The sequence below is a fragment of the Heloderma suspectum genome, chromosome 2 (genome assembly GCF_057233095.1).
Source record: "Heloderma suspectum isolate Gila_16-S chromosome 2, 16-S_ref, whole genome shotgun sequence".
Classification (NCBI taxonomy): domain Eukaryota; kingdom Metazoa; phylum Chordata; class Lepidosauria; order Squamata; family Helodermatidae; genus Heloderma; species Heloderma suspectum.
In genome coordinates, this window is record NC_139459.1 from 276,923,631 (window position 1) to 276,942,980 (window position 19,350).

Below are 19,350 nucleotides of genomic sequence, written 5' to 3' on the forward strand. Positions count from 1 at the left end.
AGTTGCTTACAACAGCCTTGAAATGTAACCCACTGTAAATGCCACATGTCAGAGGTGGGGCTGAAGTTGGTACAGACCTCCAGCCCCAAATTTCCCAAGCAAAACAACCTTCAGATTGGAGCAAAGGTCAGTCTACTTGCCCCCCTCGAAACCCCTTGTGGCCCAAATCCAGCATTTCATTGCATGCAGAAGCGTTGTGCTCTGTTGATTTGCATCCAGATGGGTTGTGCTTTTAAATGTTCAATAACAACAACAAAAATTAACTTTTCGTGTGAAGTAAGACTAGAGTGAGAAAGAGCAAGGAACGCTATTATTGCTGCTACCTTTTGTTTTTGTGTGTGGACACACTGCTCCCCCCGCCCCTGCTTTGCACACATGCCAGAGAGGGAGGCACCCCTTCGATTCCCTTCACCTTTAAAGTCACTAGAAGGGCTTCCGACTTCCTTCCTGCTGTGGAGGAGTGGAGGGACAGGCAGAGCCACCAATCATGTTGCAGGAACCAATGATCAGCCTTCTGTCCTGTTTTTTTCCGTGTAGCCATGAAAAGGTACAGAGTGGAGGGAAGTGCTATGAGAGATACCTGTATACGGGGCCAGTCTAAATCCCAGAAAGGATCCAGAATCAAAGGGGATACAATGTTTGTAGTGGGATAAAATGCCAGGTGTGAAGAGAGCCCAAGACCGCACTGTTGTTTTTCAAAGTCACAAACACCTTAAAGAAAGTGCAATCACCTCCAGCCATCCCTCTTTCTGCAGCCTGCCCCACTCTTGCAATGCCAATGGCCTAAGTGCAGGCCTTATATATGACTGTGAGGACAATTAAGTGTGCTTCTTCTAGGTAATGGGAACACTAACAAGTCTTATGGTGGTGGTGAGGAAAAGGGCAGAGCAGGGTTGCTTGCGAAGCAGTCCCTTGTTTTTATTATCACTGAATTTGCAGCCAGAACATTTAGGCCTCAGCTGGCTGGTGAGAAATGCTCTTATTTCTGAAAATGTATTAGTCACCCTATAGCTCAGGGGTGGGGAACCTCTTTCAGCAAGACAGCCAAATTCAATTTAACAGAAGCTCTTGGGGGTCGCATTCCAGTGGTGGGTGGGGACAGAGGCAAGGAGGTGGGGCCAAAGGCAAAAGAGGTGAGGTAAAAAAACAAAACACCCCAGCATAATGTAGCGTAAAGCTCTTCCTGCCAGTAACTAAGCCTTAGGAGAAGCATTTCAACTTTTTAGAATGAGGGGAAAACTGCACAAAACCCAGCAAATCACCAAATAATTGGTGGCTGAGGGAAAGTGGTGGGGCTAGGGGAAGAGGGCGTGGCCATCTGGGGATCCCTGAAGGGCCAGATTGGATTTGGCCCCTGAGCCTGAGTTTCCCCACGCCTGCTATAGCTAATAGCTCTCTCGGTGACATACAATAAAAAACATGAATGAAACCTATGTAAGTAAACTCAAAACAACACAAGTAAATAATAATCAATTAAAAACAATCAATTAAAGCAGCAGAAACAAGCAGGGATCACTGAATATCTAAAAATACCATGGAGATAAAACTACTAAAAAAAACACATGACATAGTAGCAGAAATACAAGATAATTAATTGGACTGAGAGAATAAAGAGGCGCCAACAAAATAACATAGGCACCAGGAAGATATTCCGTAACTGGAGAGCTACTACAGAAAAGGCTTGCTCCTGCACAGCCATCTGCTGCTCAGCATGCAAGAACACCTGGAGCAGAGCTTCTGATGATGATCTTAGGACTCAAGTGGGAATATATGGGAAGAGGCACTCTGTCTGATACTTTGCCCCAAGCCATAACAAGCTTGATAGGTTAACAATGGTACTTTGAGTTGTGCCTGGAAACGAACTCGGAACCAGTGAAGATGATATAGTACTCTAATGACAAAGATGGATCTATGAGCATCCCTTTAGAGGGAGTGCAAACATTTCTAGAACAGATTGAACAACGCTCACCCAGACTGACAAACTTCTATCTTGTCTGGATTAAGCGTGAGTTTATCGGCCCACATCTAGTCCATTACTGTGGGGAGGCACTGATTAAGCACTCTTACCGTTGACTCATACTGCTGGCCTTGCATAATAGTATCTTGCAGGAGGGCCTTCTGCTGGGAGTTCATCAGAGCTGAAGCTCTGGCACTGTAGCCTAAAAGGAGATATGAGACTGGGTTAAATTTAGCACATGCTTTGTGTACAAAAAAATCCGAGATGCAGTCCTTGGTATCTCGCAGCAGGGCTGAGAATGACTCCTGCCTGAAACCCTGGAGATCCTCTGCCAGTCAGTATGGGCAATACTGAACTAGATGAACCAATGGTTGAGGAAGAACAATGATGAATCAATGATGAATTGATTCATAGATGAATCAATGGCTGAGGAAGAACATAGGAAGGCAGCTTCCTATGTTCTTCCGTGTTCTAGGTGCAGGTGGCCATTTTGGACAACTTGACAGGAGCCCTGTAGTGAGTGATTGTGTGATTTCCCAATCTTTTAAAATACACCAAGACTCCTTCTTGTTCTTGCTACAACAGACAAACACGGCTACCTCTCTGGAAGTTATCCCAATCCCTAGGATCAAGAGTCAAGGGACTGATACCAGCAACAAAAAATTTCCATTCTTGGTGATTGAACTGGCAGTGACTGACCACGAAAAGGATCTTGGGGTCATGGTGGATAGCTCAGTGACAATGAGAACTCAGTGTGCAGCAGCTGTGAAAAGGCCATGTTAGGTATCATTCGGAAACGGATCAAAAATACATGTGCCAATATTGTAATGCTCTTATACAAATCTATGGTGCAACCACACTTGGAATACTGTGTATAGTTCTGATTGTCACACCACAAACAGGATCTCACAGCGCTGGAAACGGTGTAAGAAAGAGCAATCAAAATGATAAAGGGACTGGTGCAATTCCCCTATAAGGAAAGGCTGCAGCATTTGGGGCTTTTTAAGTTCAGGGGGAAAAGACAGGTTAGGGGGCAATGATAGAGATGCATACAGTTATTTATGGGGTGGAGAAAGTGGATAGGAATGCTCATAATGCTAGAACCTGGGGTCATCCAGTGAGGCTAAATGCTGGAAGATTCAGGACCGTTAAAAGGAAATACTTCTTCACACAGTACATAGTTAAACTATGGCATTCACTACCACTAGATGCAGTGTTGGCCACCAACTTGAGGGCTGTCTTCACAAGTGATTTAGTGCGAAGTTAGGGCAGTCTGAGGTCCTTCTTGACAGATGACATCGTCACCAGTCCACTGCCAACCAGCCACTTCCCTCTTGGAAAGCCGTATTTTCTGAAACTCCTTTTACTCTGACTTTTTTTTTTTTTTTTTACTGAAAGCGGCTCCTTGGCAGTTTTACCACAGTGTGCCATGTCCCCCCTCCCCGCATTAAATCCTGGGCATGCCTCTGTGACCTGGCACTGATGTGGTGAAGGGGGTGGGACACCCCATTCTCTCTTGTTTCCCCAATCGAAGTAGTTTTCCCATTGAGAAAATCCCCAGAAGCACAGCAGCGACCCCTCCCATTACCACAGTAGTGGGGACACTCATTCACCTTGGGTAACCTGCTTTTAATCTGTAACATATCCCCCCTTCTGTGCATGTTTAGTCAGCAGTAAGAAATAAATCTCGCTCCCCTGCATTGAAAGGCTACATTTAGTAACTTGCCCTAAAGCGCTCTTTCGCTTTTCCTTGCTCTCTTAAATCACTACGTTGTGCTTCTTTGATGTTTTGCATTTTGTCTGATGTAAAGTTGTTATGTAAAGTCCCTTCTCGCTTTATCATAGTAACGATTTTACAATCTTTCGATTTATGGGAGCTTCTCATTGCAAGCAGGGACAAGGAGAAAGGGAACGGGGGGGGGGTGGAAGCAACAGGCAAAAGTGCACACATGGGGAAAAATGGGGTGGGAGCAATAAGTCTGTGGCAGATTGCTGGAATGCGGTGAAATTGGGGTGGGGAAGCTCTCAGCGGGAGCCTTCAGATGCTGCACTGGAGGACTGGGGATTTTGGCTTCTTCAGGGAAATCTGCACACATGGGGAAAATTAGTTGCTCTCCATTCATAATAATGTAGTAGCAGGGGGAAGCCTGGACAGGGGTTGGAAACAAACCTCTCTCATTGGTTGTGCAGCCAGTTTGATGGTGTTCAGTTCTATTCCCCCCACCCCACCTGGAAATATGTTCCTTTCAAGTGCTGGGTGACCCCTAAAAACCAGATTTTAAAAGTACGGTACACATGGCTTATCTTGCTTTGTGTGTCCTTGATGGATCAAAGCCGATTCCATGAAAATCCAGGTAATACTCCAACGCACTTCTCATTACGTTGTTGTGAAGATCCCCCGTTGGACAGTTTTATGAAGAGATTAGACAAATTGATGGAGGATAAAGCTGTCAATGATTCTTCGTCATGTTACCTCCACTTTCTGAAGCAGCATACCTCTGAATTAGTAGTTGCTGGAAAACAACTGTGGGAGCGGCCTATTGCCCTCATGCTTTACTTGTGGGCTTTCCATGGGCATCTGGCTGACCACTGTGGGAACAGGATGCTAAACTAATAAGTCTTTGGTCTGATCCAGCAGGGGTTTTCTTATGTCCGTTACTAGCAGAATTGTCCAAGATAAAGTCTCAATGGAGCCACGAGGAGTCTGTGGAGCAGTGTGGTTCTGATATATTATGATATATTTAATTATGGGGCTTTATTCTGATATCTCTTTGTTCACTGCTCCAAAATCTTTGATGTGGAGCAGTATATAAATATTGTAAGTAAGTAAGTAAGTAAGTAAGTAAGTAAGTAAATGGTATGCCTGGAACACTTGCACTTTTATATACAGGATTTGTTGTTGTTCAGTCGTTCAGTCGTGTCTGACTCTTCGTGACCCCATGGACCATAGCACGCCAGGCCTTCCTGTCCTGCGCTCTCTCCCGGGGTGTGCTCGAGTCCATATTCATTGCATCGGTGATGCTGTCTAGCCATCTCATCCTCTGCCATCCCCTTCTCCTTTTGCCTTCGATCTTTCCCAGCATCAGGGTCTTTTCCAGGGAGTTTTCTCTTCGCATTAGGTGGCCAAAATATTTGAGCTTCAGCTTCAGTATCTGTCCTTCCAATGAGCAGTCAGGGTTGATTTCCTTTAGGATGGACTGATTTGACCTCCTTGACGTCCAGGGGACTTGTAAGAGTCTTCTCCAGCACCACAGTTCGAAAGCATCAATTCTTCGGCGCTCAGCCTTCCTTATAGTCCAGCTCTCACAGCCATACGTTGCTACTGGGAAAACCATAGCTTTGATTAGACGGACATTTGTTGGCAAGGTGATGTCTCTGCTTCTTACTATGCTTCTAGGTTTGCCATAGCTTTCCTCCCAAGGAGCAAGCGTCTTTTAATTTCATGGCTACAGTCACCGTCTGCGGTGATCTTGGAGCCCAAGAAAATAAAATCTGTCACTGCTTCCATTTCTTCCCCTTCTATATGCCAGGAAGTGATGGGGCCAGATGTCATGATTTTAGTTTTTTTAATGTTGAGTTTCAAACCAGCTTTTGCACTCTCCACTTTCACCCTCACTTTCACCCTCAACAAGAGGCTCTTTAGTTCCTTTTCGCTTTCTGCCATTAGGGTGGTATCGTCTGCGTATCTGAGGTTGTTGATAATTCTCCCAGCAATCTTAATTCCGACCTGTGATTCATCCAACCCAGATTCTGGCTGAACATCAGGAAAAACTTCCTGACTGTAAGAGCAATATGACAATGGAACCAATTACCTGGGGAGGTGGTGGGCTCTCCCACACTGGAGGCCTTCAAGATGAGGCTGGACAGCCATTTGTCAGGGATGCTATGACTTGGATTCCTGCATTGAGCAGGGGGTTGGACTCGATGGCCTTGTAGGCCCCTTCCAACCCTACTACTATTCTACTATTCTATGATTCAACCCGGTGTTTCTCATGATGTACTCTGCATATAAATTAAATAAGCAGGGCGACAATATGCAGCCTTGTTGTACTCCTTGCCCAATTTGGAACCAATCGGTTGTTCCATGTCCGGTTCTTACTGTTGCTTCTTGACCCTCGTACAGGTTTCTCAGGAGACAGGTAAGGTGGTCTGGTACTCCCAGCTCTTTAAGAATTTGCCATAGTTTGTTGTGATCCACACAATCAAAGGCTTTAGCGTAGTCAATGAAGCAGAAATAGACATTTTTCTGGAATTCTCTTGCTTTCTCCATGATCCAGCGAATGTTGGCGAGTTGATCTCTAGTTACTCTGCCTCTTCGAAACCCAGCTTGTACTTCCAGTAGTTCTCGGTTCGCATACTGCTGAAGCCTAGCTTGTAGGATTTTGCATATAACCTTGCTGGCATATGAAATGAGCGCAATTGTACGGTAGTTTGAACACTCTTTGGCATTGCCCTTCTTTGGAAATGGAATGTAAACTGACCTTTTCCAGTTTTGTGGCCATTGTTGAGTGTTCCAAATTTGTTGGCATATTGAGTGCAGCACTTTAACAGCGTCATCTTTTAGGATTTTATATAGCTCAGCTGGAATACTGTCATCTCCGCTAGCTTTGTTGTTAGTAATGCTTCCTAAGGCACACTTGACTTCACTGTCTAGGATGTCCGGCTCAAGTTCAGTGACCACACTATCATGGCTATCAGGGACATTAAGATCTTTCCTGTATAGTTCTTCTGTGTATTCCTTCCACCTCTTCTTAATCTCATCTGCTTCTTATATACAGGATGCCTGATGAGAACTCCTAGCTAGCTCAGACCATTTTTGTGGACAGCTATTGGTGTCAGCCTTTATCTCATCCCTATGAATTGCACTCAGCAGGAGTGCAAAGTTTCACACCTGAACAAAGCACAGGGTAGCTGCAATTATCCCCTGCTCTGCCAATATGCTGCAATTAGCAGCAAATGCAAAACGCAGCTAGAGTCACACTGCTATACACACCCTAGGATACAGATAGATATCTGTATATCTGTATATATACAGATAGTGCATATCCAGGCAGAATTATCTAGCCTCACTATTGCAGGGTGACTTGGCTCATTAAATACTGTTATTAGATGCTTTTCTACCATAACTGGACAATTATTAGAAGGGATAAGTTATGAAGAGAGTTGTGGGCCTGAGTCGGTAAATGTATTGCCTATGACTTTACTCCTCCCCATGAGCCCTGAAATGACTTGTGAAGCACAGTTGCGATAGTTTAACACAGATAGTGATCTCCTAATATGTTTAATCCTTTTGTAGGTACAGCAGAGATAAGTTGGACTGAGTATGGTAAATGGGTGGGTGTTGGCATACTTTCAATGGATGCTTGTGTGTGAACTGGTGATTCTAATCCACATTAGTGAATGGGAATTCTGAATGGGTGGTAGTGATTCTGGATTAAATAATCCGGAGTTGAAAGGTACCATGATATATGTGCCCTGTGTATGTTAGAAACCTGAAAATGCTAAAGGTCTGAAAATTTCCTGCTGCAGATGATTAACAAAAGCCAGTTTTATATTGTGGAACACTGAGAATCTCAGAGGCAAAAATTTAAGAGCTAGTTCAGGTTAGTGGCTGAGTTAACTCAGAACTGGGAAGTGGACAGCTTGACTCTCACTTGAGTCACATGGTCAGTAGGTGACCTTAGGCAAGCCCCTATTGCCTCAACCCCCTATTTCCTCAAACTACTAAAGCCTGACCTATTTCCAGAGTATTGAAAAGATACCTTTTCGGTGGTGGCCCCCCAGTTGTGGAATACTCTCCTCAGTGAGGTCTGCCTGGTGGCAACGTTGTAATCTTTTCGGTACCAGATTAATACTTTCCTTTACTCCCAGGCATTTGACAGCTTCTTAATTTAGTTGTTTTATCAGGTCCCAGTATTTTATTGTTAATTATTTTTAACTGTTTTAAGTTGTTCTAAAATTTTGTGTGTTTTAATCCCTGTTGGTAAAACGCCTTGAGTCCTTTTCTTGAGAAAAGTTGTCTACTAAATTTAATTAATAAATGAAAAGATGACTGAGGTACTTACTGCATGTGAAACATTCTGGACTTGAAATGTGCTGTTATTATTATCACACTTTAGGGTTCTATGAAGAGAAGGAAGGAACTGACTAATTATGGATAGTCCAAAAAGAAAGGTTTTGATATGTAGAAGAATAAGAAAGGACAATGATACAGTGACCAAAGTTATGATCCTGAGAGAGGAATTACCACAAAGGGCCCAGATGGAGAAAAGGTGAGATTGATCCAGGTAGGAGATACAGGATATGCACCTCCAGCTGGAGACAAGCAATACTTTTTTTGCTTGTTTGAAGGTATTTTGTAAGATTGTAAGGATTATAAAGATTGTAAGGATTGATGGTAATTTGTAAGAGATATTGCTGCTCTTGCTGTGTACCCTCATTCTGCCTCTGCCTCTGGTTTACAGGTTTTGCTGGTCTGCATGTATTTCCTCCCTAAAACCCTGCTTGACCAAAGCTGGGATAAAAAGAACAATGTTAGATTTGGCCAAGTTTTGTAGGTGATGCTTAGACACTGTTAAGATTTCAGTCAATGTGTTCAAAACTATTGGAAGGTTGATGCCAAAAATTTAGTTAGGAACTGAAATTATATCTTTGTGGTACTGGGCAAGTTGAAGATCAGATGAAGGACTGTAGCTCAGTGGTAGAGCCTCAGCTCTGTATGCAGACTGTCCCAGGTTCAATCCCTGGCATCTCCAGGTAGGGCTGTGAAAGATTCCTGCCTGAAACCCTGGAGAGCTGCTGCCAGTCAGCGTAGACAGTATTGAGTTAGATGGGGGGGGGAATATGTGGCCCCCCAGTGTGGCCTCTGCCACCCCCCAAAATTCAACAGCAAACCACCACAGAGGTGTAGAATGGACACATTTACTATGGTTTTTACTCCCCTCACCTTGCCCTTTTCTCAACAGTCAGTGGCATGGTGGCAAAGGTGGGAGTGCAGCCCATGGCGTGTCCCGGAGTAGAGGAAAGTTGACCCTCAGGCTACCCGAACTTGCCCACCCCTGAGCTAGATGGAGCAATGCTCTGACTTGATATATGGTGGCTTCCTGCATTCCTATGTACCACAATACCTTTGGATTTAAGGCGAGTGTGGGTGATGCCAGTCCTGAATACTATGGCTACATTGGGCAGTATCCAATCAGACACTAGCACTAATGTAAATTATGTTGTGCTACCAAAAGGGACCTCTAGTGCAATGCCAATAACATTCGCTGATGCAAAGGGATGCCCTGGAAAACCCACTGCGCCAGCTAACAATACTGGTGTTATGCTACAGGTCCCTTACACGTAGCGAAATGTAATTTACGTTAATGCTGGTGTTTGATTGGATACTACCCTCTGCATTGGAAAAGATTTAATTTCTTTTACTGGGAATATGTTCAAATATGACCAATCATATAGATAATTTTGCTTCTACTGCAAAAGAGAGGTCTTATAAAAAACAAACCTAGAGTATGTATGTTTATTGCTTTAATTTTTGTAAGCAGAATAGACGTTATGTGTCAATTATATATATTTCTGTAATAAAGATTTATGTTCTTTATGTAGTAAGAACTCAACTGATATGTACGAACACCATGGGAGCTAAAGCTTTTCTGAAAGTCTCTTAAAAATCATTGTTTCTCTCCAGCCTATACATTTCTATGGATGTATAATGTGAATGTTAAGCACCAAGATGTAGTCTATTGTCAGGTTATTGAAAGTGGTTGATCACCAAACAGGAGATAACTAAGAAGTACCAGATAACTTGAGGACATATGAACAGATGCTTCCTTTATAGCTAACTATCTCTTCTTTAACTGCTGTTGAATTATAATTGAACCCAGTGTTAATACAGCATTGGACTACCCTGTATCAAGAGAGCTGTTCCAGCTGTTGGCAGGTCATTTTCTTCCTCTGGTTGGCAATAGTTTGATTTGGCAATGGTTTGATTTGTTGTCACTGACGTTTGGCAATGGTTTGGTTTACCTCCGTAAAACTTAGCTTTTACATTTTAAAAAAGTCTAATAGAGAAGCATGCAGTTACACAAAACCCAAGGAGAAATCAACTGTTTCTATCACCTTTCCCCAACCTGGTACCTGGTGTTGGTCTACAGTTCCCAGCATCTCCCAGCCAGCCATGTGAATCACTTCCCACACTTAAAATTGGAGAACTCCTCTTCCACATGAACCACTGCACCTATCCTTCTGAAACTTTGCAGGTCTCTTACTTAGGGGCACTTGTAGGTTGCCTGTCATTTTCAGAACAATGATTCACATGGAACATGTGGGGATAAGCATGCTCTCTTTTGGAGACCCTCAAAATGTCAAAGCTTCTCTTGAACAAAGACCTATGTGCCTATGATTCTGCCTGCAGTTATCATCTGATTCTGTCCAAGAGAAAAAAAATGTTACAGCCATTTCTTTATTTCCCATGATAGCCAATGGGAAGCACAAAACCACTGTTTTCTGAACTTTGGCTCAGGTTCAGTAAAAAGAATCAGACTTTAAGCAGTCTCAGGAAATCCATTTTGTGTGTGTGTGTGATAAGCTCTAGGGTGGTTGCTGGATGGCCACAACATTATATATCCCTAACAGCCTCCAAACACAGCCATCTTGGAGTAAACCACTCATGGAGACACCCCCCTGGATGCTCCAATGATCTGTATTGGGGCTGGGTTCTTTCAACATATTCATCAAATGATGAGCGCACATGATACGGCATTGTGAAATCCAAAGCAGACTGTGTGGAGATTTCATAACACTGTGAGGGTGGGGGCAAAGAGCTGGCAGTGTTTGGTTGATACGTGCAGATAATAATGTGCTTCAGTATATGTACATTAGTCTAAAAAGACCCTGCCTGTCCTTAATGCCCATCAGCTTCTGAATTTGCCAGTGTCACTCTACAGCAAACGGGACATCATTGTGGGTAGCTTGTAGAATACCTCAGCTCAATGTGTTGCAGCTGTCAAAAAGGCAAATAGAATAATAGGGGAACATTAATAAAGGCAAAGGAAGTAACACAGGAAATGTCTTTAGGCCTTATGTAAAATCAGTGGTTTGAGTATATGGAGCTGCTTTATGCTGAGTCAGACAATATGGCCTTTCTACTCTGGCTGGCAGCAGTTCTTGAAGGCCTCAGACAACTGTCTGTTGGTTCTGCTATTGGAGATGGCAGGGACTGAACTCGGGACTTTCTCTATGCAATGAACGTGCTCTACCACTTAATGGCCCCTTCCTAAATGTTGAGTTATGGCCTGCCAGAGATGCCATGGGCTGCATGCAGGCCACGGGTTGCCCACTGCTGCCATGCTGCATTATCACCATTTAGAAATGACACATTAGGAACTGAAGGGCATCCTGTTCATCACAGTGAAAATGGCCAAAGACTGATCCCCTACTTCACAATCCTAATCACATTTAATAGAAATACTAGTGACACCCCTGAGACTTCCAAATAAATTTGTTTTATAAACAGCATTTTAATCTTGCTGTACATATAGCTGCATATCAGTCTCCTGATATGGGATGTGCGACAGTAGGCAGAAGGGAAAAAGATGGTTTTTCATGAGGCATGCAATAAATATGAGATGATGGTTGGGTAAGATGGGGAGTGTGGTGGTGGGGAACCCTACTTGTGAGCTATGTTCACAGCTTGAGTACAATGGCTTGGACCCTCCTTCAGTGAACAAAAGGGACTCCAATCCAACAGAGGCTCTTGCATTTGCCAGTTCCCCCTCTCCCCTGCAACTCTGAGCGCCACTTCCTATGTTAATCCACTGGGCCCCTCAATCCTCCAGAGAAGATTTTCAGAGGACAGGGGGGCTGCAAGGAGAAAGGGGAATGTGTGAGTATTGCCTCCCCAACCCCTTTTACCACTGTGAGTATCCCCGGAGTGGTGTTCTGTTCACAAGAAGACAGGATCCAAGCCAATGTGTACTTCTGATCACAGCATCTCAAAACTATTGTAGAACCAGAAAAGGCACAGAGAAAATAATCACAGTGACAGAAAACGAAACGCCTCGAACCAGTGCCCAGTTACATGGGATTAAAACCCATTTATTTCAGTAGGGCGTAAGCATGTATAGCTCTCTGCTGGACCATAGCCAAATATTTCATATGCAAAATGCTTAAGAGTTAGACAATTCAGTTTAGAGATGGTTAAAGGGAGAAATATTAGAGGTATGTAAAATAATAAATGATCGTGGGGGTGAACGGGGAATGTATTTAAGCTCAAAGGCATCCAATTTAATTAGCACGTAAGTTTAAAGCAAAAGGAATTATTGTTTCTCACAGAGCTGGCTCAAGACATTTTGCTGCCTGGGGCGGAGCAGCAAATAGCACTTTCCACCCACCCAAGTCAAGAGGCATAGTACCCAAAGCTAGCCAAGTTATTTTGGCAGAAACATGAGGGAGAAAATCCCACAAGCACCTCTCCCCCATCCCTGAGAGCAAAAATACCATAATAAAAAATTAAATAACCATTTGCTACCCTTTTGTGACATCCAAAATCTGATGCCTGCAGCCGCCGCTTTACTTTACCCAATGATAGGTCCAGCCTGGTTTCACACAACAGACAGACTATGGTAACATAATTCAAAAACATTAATGAAAACTAGGAATGGGCATTAGTTAAGATGGTCAGAGCATATATCCTCTTGCCAAAGGTGCCCTGAAACAGTGCTGTCAGAAACTGAGAAAGCTGAAAGAGACTGACTACTCTTCAAATAAACACAATCTATATGCTATAGAATGACTTGAGCACACTCCGGGAGAAAGCAGAGGACAGGAAGGCCTGGCGTGCCATGGTCCATGGGGTCACGAAGAGTCGGACATGACTTAACGACTGAACAACAACAACATATGCTATAGAGACATTTTAGCAGTTTGTGTGCTGTACATGCTCTCTAATGGAGTTGGAACTGACCACTGTGACAGGATACTTGGCAAAGTAGGCCCAGCTCTTTCGTGGTGTGACCCAGCTCTCTAGCCCTCATTCTTACCCACGCAGGGGGTGTACCCTAATGTGTCATGTTCCTAAATGTGCATATTCTTAATATTTTCATATTGCCTAGAGTTGTTTCATAGAATCATAGAATAGCAGGGTTGGAAGGGGCCTACAAGACCATCGAGTCCAACCCCCTACTCAGTGTAGGAATCCAAGTCAGAGCATCCCGACAGATGGCTGTCCAGCCTCGTCTTGAATGTCATATGTTTGCTTGAATGTGCACCTTCAGTCATGCAACCCTAAATGGTGAACGCTGAGTGTACCAAGACTTGGCACTTTAAGGATTAAGGGGCTTTGGAGATGAAAAACACAATGGCTTAATCAAGAAGTAATTTATTGAGCAGAATTAAAGCATATACTTGAAAGGTTAAACATTCATTCATGCAGACTAATAGGGCAGACACAATAAAAGCAAGGGTGTGATGTGATTGACTAGCATGTGTGGGGTAAGGAGGGGGGTGAGAAGGAAGAGGGAGATGGATGTGGAGAATGGCACAGGAAACAAAGGAGGCTGGTAATAGGTCTAGCTAGATTTGTGAGCAAGCTGCTTACCTCCCTGGAGCAACACCATATCTTGAAAAAGCCCTATAAAGCTTGGGACCAGGCTCTCTATAAAGCCCTATATGGCTTAGGCCCAGGCTACCTGAAAGACCACATTCTCCCATATGAGCCTCCCCAGGTTTTATGATCTTCCAGGGAGGCCATTCTCTCCAACTGACCACCATCAGGGACACATTTGGTGGGGATGCAAGGGAGGGCCTACTCAGTGGCTGCCCCCAGCCTTCAGAACTCCCTGCTGAGGGAGGCTAGGTTGGTTCCTTCTCTGGTGTCCTCCTGGCAGGCAAAGAGGTTTTTTATTCAAGCAGGACTTTGGTACGTAAGCTGGTCTGTTGCAGAAACAGGTTCTTTTGGATTGGGTGTTTTTTAAATTTATTGTATTGTTGTTTTTTGTGCTTTTAATTGATTTGTTTTTGTGACTGTTTTAATGAAGTTTTAATTTTAATCTTGGTTTTATTATTGTTAGCCACCTTGAGCACCATTTTTTTGGCAGAAAGGTGGGATATAAATCAAATAATTAAATGATAATAATAAATTGTGTCATATACCCCCTCTGCCTTGAATGCCTGGATTGGCTTCTAAATAGAGAAAGGCTTCTCTAGAATGAAGCCTCTTTTCCCAAGTGCAAACTACTGTGTCAAAAATGGCAGAATATTAGGGTGCTTGGTAAGAGTTTCATAACCATGCTTGTACACAAATCCACTCACAATGCTGTGTGCACTTTCACACACAAATCTGGATGCATATGATGTGGCCATTTAAAGAGAGGGAGTTATTGGGAGTGGCAGTTAGTTTCACCTATAGCTAATGGAAAGACACAGCATCACCAAACCCCACAGAGCTGAGATGTCTTTCATCTCTATTTGGGCTGGAGGCAGGCAATTGTTTTCAGAGACAAAAGACATTGTTGCCTGTGGTTTGTACGCTCAGCTCACTTCTCCTATAGCAAATGGGTTATAGCAAACAGCACCCTCCCACCCATGTTCCCCAGCAACTGGTGTACATAGGCTCACTGCCTCTGGTACTGGAGGTAGCACATAGCCATCAAGACTAGTAGCCATTGATAGTGTTTTCCTCCAGGAATTTGTCCAACCCCCTTTTAAAGCCATCCAAATTGGTGGCCATCGCCACATCCTACGGTAGCGAATTCCATAGTTTAATGATGCGGTGTGCGAAGAACTCCTTCCTTTTCTCTGTCCTGAATCTCCCACCAACCAGCTTCATGGGATGACCACAGGTTTTAGTATTTTGAGAGAGGGAGAAAAATGTCTCCCTGTCCACATTCTCCACACAATGTATAATTTTGTAGACCTCTATCATGCCTCCCCTTACCCTCCTTTTTTCCAAGCTAAACAAGCCCAGCTCTTGTAACCTTATTTCTTCATGCTGCTTTTCCTCATGTCACAGTCTCCTAATTCAGGCATGTGTGAAAGTCAGAATACTAGCCCAAGCAGCTAACTGGAATCAGTAACATGGGCCAGCTCTATTGTTGCTGCCCCTTGCTGTTGGCACACCTGCCTCTGTGCATGTATATAACTTTTCTCTGCTACATCCTGCTGTTTTTAAACATTTAGTTAGCGCCAACAGCGCACTAGGCTAACTTACCAGCAGCCCACTGTTAGCCTCCTGATAATACTGAGGGGTGAGAAAATGTCACAGTACTTCTGGGGTCACATAGCAAGTTACCCCTCATGCTGTTTCACGCCATTGGAGACTGCAGTTAGCACAGATTGTTTTTCCAGGATGATCCTTGCATTCTAGACAACCTAATTTCCTTTCTGACACACAGAAGGCAAGGTGGGAGACAGCTGGTGTATCTCCATTTGCATAGATTTGGTTCAGGTGAGCAGAATACAAAAAGAGTGCTATTACCCAGTGGGTGGGAGCCGAGAGCGTTAGAGCTACTTCCCAAGTTGTGGGAAGGAAAAATTCCAATTTGTCCACCCTTAGGGATACTGTTTCAGGTTTCAGGGAGGACAGAGAGATTTCAATAACGGGCAAGATTCAAAGCAAGGATCAAAGGCCTGTTCTTGGACACATTCAAGTTTAAATTGCACAAAAAGAGAGAGCATTTTTGTCTTTAGAGAGCATTTGTAGTTATTACTTTTTATACCTCATGATAACCAGTGCTATAGATGTTCTTGTCTGACATAGAGGTGGGGCAACTTCCCCCCTTCTCCTACCTAAAAGGAAAAGTGTTTCCATGGTAAACACCATAATATATGCATGGGAGATATGTAGCTGCAAATATGTAGTAAACATGGAAACTCTGGCCAACTGCAGCAACCAGGCACATATTTACTCCATGTTTTAAGATGTGTGTTTGTACTCAACACAGTACAGTGTTCACTGACATGTGGTGAGTGCACAGAAACATGTTTCCCACAATATGTGAGGCAAGTATGGGTATGGAGAACTTTGCAGGAGTTTCAACAGGGAAGAAATGCCATTAAGACAATCCAGGAGAACAATTAGCAACAAGGAACCCCATAAAAGGTTTACCAGAATTCTTCAGCAATGCTGTGCGAAAAGCTGCAATGACAACAAACTAGGCACAGCTTGGTATGCCGTTGAGAAATCAATATAAACAACTGACTATCTTGGGTCCTATTCTAACGTAGTGCTGTTGTTTTTCCTACACAGAAAAACGCATATGTTTTAATGCATTTTTCTGTATGTTATTGCTGTGAGCCGCCTTGGGAGGGCTTCTGCCCTGAATGGCAGCCAAGAAATTTTAAAATAAATATAAATAAATAAATATGAAAATTGTATGTCAGAATGCAGAATCCACGTAGAGCAGGAGTGTGCCAAGAATCTTTCATTCAAAATCCATATGGATTTTGTATTCCAATATATATGATTCTGATCCATCCTGATGTAAATGTGTATTTCTCTACAGAGGAAAAAGATACAGTGGACATTGTATTTTTAATTACAAGTTTTATTCTTCTCTTAATTCTTGATTTGGTTCAACTAAAGGCCATTTTCTCACTTAAAATTATTCTTCATTTCTCTTAATGAACTTCTTCCATATTTAACAATAAATTATGCTCTTTGATGGAAGGGACTGTTGAAGTGAACAACACTATCTCTAGCTACTAACACCAGGGATATAGTAATCCTTTGTATACTGGATGAGTCATGATAGGTTGAATACTCAGAATGTGCATACTAAGTAAGCTAGCAAAACTATGGGTGCTTCCAGACAAGGCTTTTATTGCACCACTGCCCTACCTCATTCAAAAGCTTTTATGGGGATAAAACCCATAAAACCAGATAACGTTGACCGGGTTCGGATGATCACTGCAGCCCACCGTGGGTTGCGGCATGTGCCGGGCAGCCTTTGAGTATTTAAGCAGCAACCACAGCTTGTCATGTTGTCCGAACCCAGTGAGGGTGGGTTGTTGGTGTGGTTAATAAACTACTCAGAACCCATGGAGAGTTTTAGGATTGTGGGTGGTTTGTTAACCATGCCAGCAACCCACCTTTGCTGGGTTCACATGACATGAAGAGCCAAGGCTAGGGCCTAAATATTCAAAATGCACCACAGCCCACCATGGCTTAAATAAGCCACGGTGGACTTCTTGATTGTGCGAACCAGCCTGTTATCTTTCACTCACAACCATCCTGTGTTTTCCCACCGTTTCTCCCTTGAAATTCCATTCAAGGGAGAAAGATGGAATAGGTGTACACGCTTTCTAATTAGTACTAGGAGCCCTCCATCTGGAAGCACACTAAGGGCTTCTCCACGTAACCAGTTTATTCCAACACTGTACTGCTGTTTCTATTTCCTGTTCAAGCACGGGCTTTGTACAGTGGCTGTTTTTGTCTCGCTACATTCCGCTTGTTATATTTTCATGGAGGAGAAGAGTGTCTTGTAAACATCGCTAATGCTGAGAGTGGGTGACTTGCGCAACTATCTCTGTGGTAAGAACATAAGAAGAGCCGCGCAGGAGCAGACCAAGGGTCCATCTAGTCCAGCATTCTGTTCACAGTGGCCAACCAGCTGTTGACCAGGAACCCACAAGCAGGGCATGGGCACAACAGCACCCACCCATGTTCCCCAGCAACTGGTGTACATAGGCTCACTGCCTCTGGTACTGGAGGTAGCACATAGCCATCAAGACTAGTAGCCATTGATAGCCTTTTCCTCCAGGAATTTGTCCAACCCCCTTTTAAAGCCATCCAAATTGGTGGCCATTGCCACATCCTACGGTAGTGAATTCCATAGTTTAACTATGTGGTGTGTGAAGAACTCCTTCCTTTTCTCTGTCCTGAATCTCCCACCAATCAGCTTCATAGGATGACCCCGGGTTCTAGTACTTTGAGAGAGGGAGAAAAATGTCTCCCTACCCACATTCTCCACACCATGTACAATTTCGTACACCTCTATTATGTCTCCCCTTACCCTCCTTTTTTCCAAGCTAAATAAGTCCAGCTGTTATAACCTGCTCTCATGGGGGAGATGCTCCAGCCCCTTGATCATGTTAGTTGCCCTTTTCTGCACTTTTTCCAGCTCTACAATATATATATTTTTAGGTGTGGTACCTGCCCCTTTCCTTCCCCTTGCAGATTACTGGTCACTTCATTGTGATTGACACAGCAGTGTAGTACAGATGGACAGGGAACAAGGCAAATACATGCTCCCCAGAGACATGGCTTTTGCTCGCGTTGCCCGCAGGAGCACTGAAATGCCACTGCGCTGGCCATTCTGCCGGGCAAAGTAACCCAAAGCCATGTGTATGCAGTTACAGTGTCACAGCATGGCAGCATGCTGGTACATCACTAGACAGGCATGCCGTCCCACCAGGCTTCCATTCGGCGGACTCCCACCGCGTTGTGCTGTGCCAGCAAACAGTAAGGAATGATGATGAGGTGGAAAGGTGCAGGGCAGGCATGGTGGGGTGTGTGGACCCTCTTACCACAGGTGACACTCCCACCCTGTTGTCACCACTGCCATCGTCATCATAATTGCACCCCCGCAACCGTCCATACACAGCATCTCATTTCGCCTTGGTACAAGTACATGGGCTGCTGCTGGTGCTTTCATCACATGACCAGAGAAACTGCCACATTTTCCCCATACTGAATAGTATGGGATAAGAAGGGGGAAAGCACAGGAAAACCACTGGAGGACAACAATGTCATGTAACGCACCCGGAAAATTCCATGCTTGAGGAATGATGAATGCACAACAAAACACCGATGTAGAGAAGCCCTAAGACAGGCTGGGGAATGCTGGGAGATGTAGGGCTATTTTGTGTCTAAACATGCATAGGACTGTGCCCTAAGTGTGTGAAAACAGATAAGCAGGAATATACATGGTAGTTATTTGTGTTGGGTTTTAAAAAAACAGCTGATTTTGCTTTATTCGAAGTGCTGGGAAGACTATTGAAAAATTGTTAACCCACCTCTTTTAAAACAATATAGGATGTTTTATTATAAAATGCAAATGCCATTAAAAAAATTTAAAATGTAAATAAATAAATACAAACAAAATAGTAACTATATTAAACACACACAGAGACACAATTAGGTTCACAATACATTCTGAATAACTAACATAAAAAAAGTTTTTAAATGACCTAAATAGTATTCCCCCTGCCAAAAAAGAAGCAGTTAAGTTACAGCCCTATTATTTGGGCTAAAAGTTATTTAAATAATAAACAAGTATAAAACTATATTATTTTAAGTCAAAAGTGTACATATTTGTCCTATTAATTAATGAGCCAAAAATATTGTGTAAAGTATACACATCAAAAAGCTTGATATACAAATGTTTTAAAAACTT

General features: G+C 43.4%; 1 protein-coding gene across 2 annotated transcripts in view; it reads right to left on the minus strand.

Moving 5' to 3' along the window:
* HK3 (hexokinase 3) overlaps positions 1 to 19,350 on the minus strand; it is a 74,628-nt gene that overhangs the window by 48,312 nt on the left and 6,966 nt on the right. For both annotated transcript variants that reach the window (XM_084839357.1, XM_084839358.1), the window contains exon 2: positions 2,068 to 2,159. In XM_084839357.1, coding sequence (XP_084695483.1) covers positions 2,068 to 2,159 — 92 coding nt within the window. The remainder of the gene's footprint in view (positions 1 to 2,067; positions 2,160 to 19,350) is intronic.